Source organism: Kryptolebias marmoratus, linkage group LG8 (assembly GCF_001649575.2).
Source record: "Kryptolebias marmoratus isolate JLee-2015 linkage group LG8, ASM164957v2, whole genome shotgun sequence".
Lineage (NCBI taxonomy): Eukaryota > Metazoa > Chordata > Actinopteri > Cyprinodontiformes > Rivulidae > Kryptolebias > Kryptolebias marmoratus.
The window spans coordinates 6,038,197-6,047,728 of NC_051437.1; the positions used below are offsets into that span (position 1 = coordinate 6,038,197).

The window sequence follows — 9,532 nt, forward strand, 5'->3', positions numbered from 1 at the left end:
TTAGCCCCCAGGGTAAATGAAGGTGGCATTTGCTGTTTGTTTGTCTGGGTTTCCTTCCTGGACCTGTGCCTGCAACCCAACCAAGGATAAGCAAGAGAAAATCTATGTTCTATGTATGTATGTATGGATGTATGTATGTATGGATGTATGTATGTATGTATGTATGTATGTATGTATGTATGTATGTATGTATGTATGTATGTATGTATGTATGTATGTATGGATGGATGGATGTATGTATGTATGGATGTATGTATGTATGTATGTATGGATGGATGGATGGATGGATGGATGGATGGATGGATGGATGGATGGATGGATGGTAAAGGTAACGAAGAATGAGTATCTTACCTCAGTTTGAAACAACTGAATTGAATTCTGGCCTAAAGGGTAGTCCAAGCAGGACCAAGACCAAAGTGGATCGCTGCCACCCTAAAACAGGTCCAATCTGAAAACCTTCACAGCTGTTCATGCAATCATTGTTCTATAAACCCTTACACTGCTGTCAATTTTGCATCTTGTGGTATATTTCTGCTGGTATAGTGAGTAAGTCAGGTCTTTCGGCTGCTCCTTTCTTCAGGGGTCGCCACAGTGAGCAAACTCGCACAAACGATTTGGTGATTGTTTTATTTCTGCTGGTATAATCATAAAATACTGAACTGATGATGGCAGTGTAAAGGCTTAATGATGTTTCCGTAAAATGTTAATAATTGAACTTGTTTTAAGAGTCCATCCCTCCCTGACCTTAGTTACAAGCCAGTAAGGACTAGTCTGAACAGATCCACTTCCAAATGGAGTTCTGCCATCTTAAAGCAAGTCCAGTCCTCAAAATCTTATATTGATTCTTGTGAACATTATTTTATGTTTTTGCATTATATTTTTCGAGCAAAAACAATAGATGGAATTCCTGCAGGAAGTGACCTCAAGCTGCACTGGAAGTGCTACAGCTCACTGCTGCTGCTGTTTTTTGCAAATTTCCACCAATTTACTATGTAAATAACTGTCTACTGGCAGACTGACAGCAGCTTACAGGTTTATTAAAGTGTTTGCATAAACTGCTGGGACTTGTTTCAGATTGAAGTTGTTTTAAGGATCCACTTTGTTCTTGGTTGTGCTCCGACTAGCCATTAGCTCATCAGTCCTGTCCAAATTAAACTGTTTCTTCAAACTGAGGCCATTCAAAGAGCGATCTACAACAGGTAAGATATTAAGTGTTTATAACCTTACGACAGAACCCGACCTCAAAATGTCCAAACATTTTTTTTTTCACTAAAACCCAACAGCCCAACTTAATAAAAGAATAAACTTACCATAACTTAAATACTTAGAAAAGGTTTGAGTGACTTAAATCCACAAATAAGCTGTAAGCAAACTATAACTTTGTAGAAATTAATGTTTAGTTTTTAATGGCTTGATCTGTTGACTTCTTTGATTCGACTTGACTTAAACAATGATACAAAGTTGAAAACTGTCTGTTTTTACTGATAAAATATCAGGTTGCATTAATTGACCTTAGTTTCATCTTAACAGCTAAAAAAAATCACCATTTATTGAATTCATACAAAATAAAACCTAAACTAAGCTTTAAGTTGTCTAAACCTGAATGTAGAGGGATTAAGTGAACAGAGGAAAACTATGGTAAAACCTAATGGTAGTATTTAAGTTAAGAATAAATGTTTGTGTTAAAGTTACTGAATTTATAAAAGTAACTAAAATGATTCAGTAAAGTATTCCTAACTTTATCTATTCAAGTAAATGAAATAACTTGAGTTTCTTTTACTCAGTTTAAAATCTTATGCACGCTTTAACTTTTAAAGTAATAAAACCAAATAATTAAAGGCCATCAGTTTTCTGAAATGAGTTGAACTAACTTATCAGGTTTTATTGTTTACATCCACCTCCACCTGTATTGTATACTGGGTTTTAGTCCTAAAAAGGAGTTGTTACATTTTTACCTGACAAAAACTGCTGTACATGACTGTCTGTCTTCAATAACTTTCAGTGTACTTGTGTCCAGCTTGTAAGGTTATCCTACTTAAATGTACTATTTTATTATGAGTGTTGTCCTATAAGGTATATAATATATTTAGGTGGAAGAGTGCCTATAAAAAATACAACTTTTTCGGTCAAAATTTCAAATTAAACAAAGAAAATTAAAGAGTACAGTTACACATCTGAACAAGTAAAGTTCACGTACGGATTATTTTTTCCTCTAAAGCCTCACGGAGAGCAGCTAACGAGGTTATTGGGCATCTGCGATGTGACATCTACATTTTGGCCCATTTGTGAAACAATGGCAACAAGGAAGCCGGGGACATGGGGCTCTTGTGTTTTGCCCAACTCAAAATAACAAAGCCAGGCAGCGGCTGGTGGGAGGCTGCGCTCTCATGGAAATGAGCAGCCGAGGCAACAATGTGTAGCGCCTAATCTCTTCAGAGAGAGGAATCAGTTACACAGCAGTGTGCAGCCCTCAGCGCCTTTCATTAGAGTCAGCAGCCTCACACACACACATAAGCACTAGATACAAGGTAGTTCCCCCCAACAACAGAAGGGTTAAAATAAGTGGGGCAGAGGGAGGTATGGGGGGCTGCAAGGCCTCAAAGCATGGGATTAGAGTAATGTGCCCTCCCTGGGTTCTAATCTCGTCAGAGGGGGACTTTGTTTGAGGGGCTTGAGGGCAGTAAGATAAGTATCTATTACAGAAGCCCCCTCTTATCCCCCCACACACAACATCCCCGCTTCAAAAATGAAGCACAAAAACACTCGCCTGTGTTCCCCTCTGTGTCGTCTGATACCCAAGATCCAAAACCAAGTGCTGCCCTTTTCGGCTAATCAGGAATTAAAATCCAAAGCTGCATGGAGAGTCAGAGGGGTCCATATTTACTCCATCTGTGGCCCACAAAGTCAGGTAGTTAAAGGCAGATCAAAGTCAGCTTCAAAAACACAAGCTATTCAGCAGAAAGGAGGCCTAAAGTATTCATAGAAATTAAGATTACAGCAGAAATAGCTAACTTTTTCTTTTCTGTTCGAACAATGCAGATAAAACTGGGTAAAAGTTAGTAAACACCTCATATATCCGTTTTCATATAAAACAGTTTATTCCAAAAAAGGCTTCATTGTATAAATACTGGGAACAAATGTATACTGTTCAGATTACACCAAAAAAAACAAAAAATATATCTAACAGCATTGAAATCCCAACACAAATTTGTATTTTCAAAGCAAATTAAAAGCAAAAAAAAAAAGAACATATCAGAGCTTTTGGTTCAGTTATCAGGAACTGTAACACACAGCAGGTGAGCAAACCAACAACAAGCAGCTGACGATCAGTTTCACGCTGTTTTCAGACAAACCGCGGCTAACAGAGAGGCAAAGAAGATGCTCCGTGATAAGAGTATTTGTAGTCTTCGTTCTTTATATCAATAAATTAGTTCAGCTGCATCAGCAATCCCGACCTGACACTCGTGGAAGGAATGGTTTTATTAACTCTGATGGAAATAAACTCCCAACAATTTCCTTTTTGAGGCTCATAAATCAATCATTTGCGAGGTGAAATGCAACTTTTCCCATTTCCTAACTGCAACAAACCTTTCAGAGCTTTATTCATCCATTTAGTTTTTTGTAGATTTACTTGTTTATTATATCATAATAATGACTCGTGAATACCTTTTCTACATTTTATGTATTTTTTGTAGAGCAATTATGAGGAAGATTAATATTTGAGGGAAAAAATATAAGGTATTAAAGATTAAATGTTAAGACTTGGACAAAAATGATCATTTTATTAATTTTCCTCCTGTCTTCAGGTGGTGAATCTTGTTTTCCTGATATTATTCTGAGGTTTTGCTGAAAGGCTGAGCTCATTTTAATACAGCTTGAATGAAATAGTTTGGCTTCCACCCCAGTATCTTTCAGTCCTGTAAAAGAGAGATTTTATAAATGACATATTTTACATTTCTGCAGTAAATCTGGGTGAATGTTTCTGTTGAATGTAGCCGAAGATGGAAATGGCGGACACCTTTTTTACATACAAAACGAGCACATTTAATGTAGTCTTATTACAAAAGACTGGGGGATACAGTATGTTTGGATAAACATCTTATTATAGTTCAATGGGCTTCTTCTTTTCCTTAATCACTTTTGCAGTAATTAAACTATTTACAAGTAAAAATCTCACCCAAACGGTAAAAGTTCAAATCACTCTCACTTACTCTGACTTCACACTGTAGCCGTATTATTGTGAAAAAGTTTGGCTTTTAGACAGAAAACTGCACATTTATGAACAGTTTTAAAAAGTGTGACCCGTCCAGAAGACAGTCTTACTTTTCATATCTGAACATAAAAACAAAAACAAAACAGAGCCGATTACTAGTTTGAAATGAAATCCACTTGCGTCCTACTTGTCAGATTGTCTCAAATAAACTGTGGCTGCAGTAGTTAGTTAGTGGCGCAGCCATGACGACGGGTTTCTAGTGACAAAGCAAATTAGGTGCAGGTTGCAGGTTTTAGACAGATAAACAGATTTGAGATCGACAAAAAAACAAAACAAAAAAAAACTGTGAAAATTTTGGACCATTAAGTAACATTTGGCAACAATCAGGCAGGCTTCAAAATCCTTCTGTGGTAAACATAAACACTTTTAACACACATTACCAAAAGATTTCTTGCACTTTTCTTATTTAAAGTGAAATTGCGTTTTTTTATGCTCAAACTTGCGACTTGTTTGAGCCGTTTAAGTCTCTGTAAGCTTTGTGGTTAATGTGTGTGTTTTCAGAATAAATACACAGTTTGATCCGTGTGTGTGTGTGTGTGTAGTTCTGTGTGTACATGAGAACAAACTGTAGTGTGAATAGCGTTAGCGTGAGAATTTTCGGGGTCTGAAAGGAGGAAGGGCGAGCTGATGTGGCCCCGTCCTCTCCTCCTCTATCGGGACCAGCTCCTCCGCCGACCCCCACTTCTTCTTGGACTGGAACAGCGACGCCAACTTCCTGTTCTTGTTGCGCTCTCTGGCCTGAGTCACCTGAAACTCTGCAAGCACGACAAGCAAAAAGTCCGAGGTGATTAAAAAGCTGCACAATCCCACATTACCTCAACTGTTGGACTCGACTTACAGCGTTCTGGATGTGATGTCGCTGCGGTCGTTTTGAGATGATTTCACTTATATTTCCATTAAAAGTAACAACATATTGAACCTTTTTTTTCTGCTGCTACAGCAACGTGCAAACATACAAATTAAAGATGAACCAGTAGCTTTAAAGATGAGTGTATTATATGGAAAACAAACAGCTGATATTTACAGTTAAAGGGATAATGTCACAAATCAGATTTAAAGATGGTTTTGGCTCACATTTTTTACAAACCTGTGTTTAAACAGCTAGTTTTATTCCTTTAGTTTAATCACATAATCAACACAAATGTCTAAAGAATAAAAATGCCTGTTCATTTAAAAGGTTTATTAGACCCCCTTTTCACAGGATGGACCACAACCTACAGGACCTATTAGAACGTAGCTGGATCTGGAAAACCTTCAGTGTGAGAAGGACATCGCTCCTCTCTAAGATCCATGAATACGGACTCACAAAGTCAGCTGTTGTGTGTCAAAAATTGTGTCCTTAAGGCCTGGGCCGCAACTATTGCCCACAGGGGTTTGCCCCGAGTGTTGTGTGATTGGTCAGAAGTTGTTGTGGGCGTGTTTCAGCTCCGCTGAGAAGCAGCCGGCTGACGCTGTTAGAAAATACAGCCGTCTTTATGACTGTTCCAGCAAAACTTGGAAACTTGTGAACTTAAAAAGACCGAGCGGAGGCACAGGCAGCTCTTCACGGATGTGACTGTCTCAGTCGGTTTGGTCGTGAGGGAAGCAAACATCTGTATAAGGACAGGAGAGTTTGATTCCGGCGGGAAGAAACCCCTTTTAACGCTGAAGGAGCAGGGAGGAGCTTCGCAGGAGTTCTGATCCGAGTGTCGGACGATCAAACGTGTGTGAGAAAACGAACGTCTAGCAACCACCTGACCGAGAACGGACTTCTTGACGTCTTATGGAGGATGACGGAGCTTTCAACCCTCACCAAATAGATTTGTTCTGAGACACTCTGCTGCATACTCACCACACTCCATACCTCAGCAGCACCTTCCTATGACAATACCACCTACAACCACCGTCACACAGACCCTCCGGGATTTTGCGATCGCAACTATTAACGCAAAATCAAGCAAACCCTGTGAAATCGTAACTTTTTGCAACTTTGCCCAAAACACTGCAACTTTCCAGCAACTTTAACCCAATATTTATTGTTTCTGAAGTGATTTGCCACCGTTTCTGCGGTCTAGTCTCTTCTTTGTGGGTTTGTGTAGCGTGGAATACAAAATAACCCCAAATAACTCACAAAGAAGACACATGACGTCACATCCTGTTAACATCAGAATGCCTGGAGCATGCAGGAGCAGCGACCGAAGTGAAAATGTGCGCTAATGCTTCACATTTGCCCACAAAGATTTCAGCAAACCAGTTTCCTCCCCAGCTGCAGGAGAGTGGGGGGGAAGCTGTTTTGCACGTCCTGCAGTGTAATCATGGAACATAAACGCATCGACAAACACTTTGTGTCTGCAAAACATGTGAGGAGAGCTGCAGACCAGGGACAATCCAGAATCGGTCATGAATGTCAGTTTAGAAGCTATCAAAGTTCTCAAATAAAGCACCTTTTGATAATGTCAATGTTTGTTGGTAATTATCTTACAAAACTAGGAAGTAGTTTTGGTTTATGGTTACATATTAAAAGTTATATTTTTTTATTGATTTTAGTAAAAAAAAAAATCGCAACTTTTCATCGCAACTTTTAGGAAAATGCCCCGCGAAATCAGGCATTTTAGCCCGCAACAATCACAAAAAATGCCTGTGAAATCCTGGAGGTATTGGTCACACCACGCCCCGGGCCCCACACTCGTACAACTCTCACAGGCTACATCAGGGAGTAGATCATTCTACGCTAGCACAACGCTGCCACCGAGGCTACCACTTCTGTGCTAAACAGAGTTATGGCCAAAAGCTTTGCAAATATGGATAATTAATGGTTACAAAGTTTGCTGCATCAGTGTTTTTAGATCTTTTTGTCAGTTGTTTTAATGGTGGACTGAAGTATGCATTCTGGGGTATATGCTAATCACCATCATAAAAACAGACAACGAACTTTGTAACAATTAATATTTGTGTCATTCTCAAAACTAAGACCTGTGTCCAATCAACAACAACAAGGTACTTATCAAGAGCACAACTGAACCAAAAACTGTGGCAAAAAAAGCATAAAAAATCAACTTCAGAGGGGTAAATTGTACAGTGAAACTATGAGGCACTCACGCAGTTCAAAGTCTTCTCCTGGTCCTTCTGGGTCTTTGAGATTCAGATAATAGTTGGGAAAATGGCCGCTGTAGTCCCGCAGGTTTTCCTTTGCCCCTGATGAGACAAATTATAAATCAGTCAGAGGTTATCCACCTGCCTGACACCTTACGCTAAAACTTGACAGAACAATCTCAGATCCGAAGGTAAAGAAAGCTGCTCACACGAGGCTAAAACCTGTCGTCTTTATAAAAAACAGAGCGGTTAGTTAGCAAATAAAAATAATAATAAAGCTTGTTCATGATGAAAAGGCTGACAGTGAAATTATAGCCAAAGAGGCTTTTACATTAACCAAACATGAACTGAGTATGCCACAGTGCCACCCGTTTCTTTAAAACCTGATTAAGCCCTTACGGTACGTCCCAAAAAACACAGCTGTTGTGCAGATTGTGTAGCTGAATAAATCAATAAATAAAGGAAGGACCGTTTTACCATAAGTCCCTATGAGCAGGTCAAGAATGTGCTGGTGACCGTGTAACGCTGCAATGTGCAGAGGTGTGTATCCCTGCGGAGAACAAAACGTACAACAAAAATGGGCATAAGAGCCTCCAAACATCATGAAAACCTTGTTTAGTGCTTCTACAGTGCTGCTTTAAATGAACATTTTAACTTGGAAGGTTTCGGACCTACCCCCTTGAGTTTCCCACATCCCAAATCCAGCCAATGAAAACAGCATGAGAGAGAAAGAAAAAACAAAAACCAACAAATTAGCAAAGGTTATGGAAACACCACATAATGACAAAAAACATAATTGCTCAGTAATTCACTGAAAATTGCGTGGCCGTGGACTTGCACGCCGGCAAACAGTCGCACTGTTTTTGGGGAACAATTAACGTGACGTGACATGATTTATTAGCGGCGCGCTCCCGCAGCCCCACGACACTCGCTGCTGTAATCCGTTTGCACAGCTGGATCTTCACAGAGATCTTTAAGGAGCGTGACGTCACAGAGGGGGCAGCCGGGTCGTTAGCCCTTCAAGTCAGACCAGCTACAGTACTGTACATGGCTGCCGCCGCCGCAGATTAAAGCCTGGGTACTCACGTGCTGCAAGAGAGGAGAGACATACAAACAAACCTGAGCACATGGTACTACATGGAGAAAAGGTTTACACGCAAAGTTTAGTTTTTATCACAGACTGGGGAACAATTTCAACTATATAGGCTGTTATTTAGTCTTTCTGAACACTTTATTCTTATCAAAAGACATTCGGCTCATTAATTCTACCCAGTATAACAAGTTATTACTTTGAGATTTTGACATTTTTACTCAGAAGGCCACTTTCAAAACGATTATGAGAAATTTAAAAAGGGCTCATTTCCATCTAAAGTCCACATATTTATTATTGTGTGTTGTTCCCACACACAAGGGTTGCTGCTTTGCCCTCATTAACCATTTTATCAGGACTTTATGCCAACCTCAACACTTGTCAGCTGTTTTTTAACCCTCAATTTTATTACTGTTTTATTTATTTGCTATTTGGGTTATTTACACCACTCGGTCCCATTTCCATTTAACGGAGCGAATAAAAGGAATACTATGGATATTAAACCGAAGATCCTTCTCAGTTTAGGGTTTAGAATGGTATTGCCAACCAGTAAACTGAAAAAAAATCACGACAATAATATTAAATGTTTATTTAAAAAGCACATTTCTGCTGGTGACTGTCGCTGTTTGTGGGACTTTCTGGCTTGAGCTTTAGACTGAGGGAGGAGTTACTGAATTACTGAAGAATTCACGGCAGTTTTTTTTGCTGCAACTGCAGCAAAATAGGGAAAAAACGGAAACATTTTCCACTAAAATCTCAAACATTTGACTGTGACCAAGTGACCATCAAGATAGGCAGAAGAGATCGACTTTTTAAAATAATAATTATTCATCATCGGTGTGGTTTTTAGACCTGGACATTCAGAGCTTTCTGTCCTCGAAGAGCTCCTGTGAAGGTCTCTAAATGCAGCTCAAGCGCTCCCGAATTAAAAAAAAAAAACTAAACTGAGAAGTAGGGCTGCAACTAACGATAATTTCAATAATCGATTAATCGGGCGATTATTTTCTCGATTAATCGGTCGTCTTGGAATTCATTCATTCATTCAGTCATTCATTTTGGCCCACATAAAAAAGTTATCTGTATGTAAAGGAGTAGGT

The 9,532-nt window shown here is 39.3% G+C and overlaps 1 protein-coding gene across 1 annotated transcript in view; it reads right to left on the reverse strand.

Annotated features, from left to right (window-relative positions):
* Positions 1-892: 892 nt before the first annotated feature.
* LOC108237668 (ankyrin repeat domain-containing protein SOWAHB) overlaps positions 893-9,532 on the reverse strand; it is a 35,722-nt gene continuing 27,082 nt past the window's right edge. Inside the window, exons 9-11 of the mRNA XM_017419273.3 lie at positions 7,823-7,895; positions 7,352-7,447; positions 893-5,028 (exon numbers count right to left, since the gene is read on the reverse strand). Coding sequence (XP_017274762.1) covers positions 4,856-5,028; positions 7,352-7,447; positions 7,823-7,895 — 342 coding nt within the window. The 3' untranslated portion in view covers positions 893-4,855. The remainder of the gene's footprint in view (positions 5,029-7,351; positions 7,448-7,822; positions 7,896-9,532) is intronic.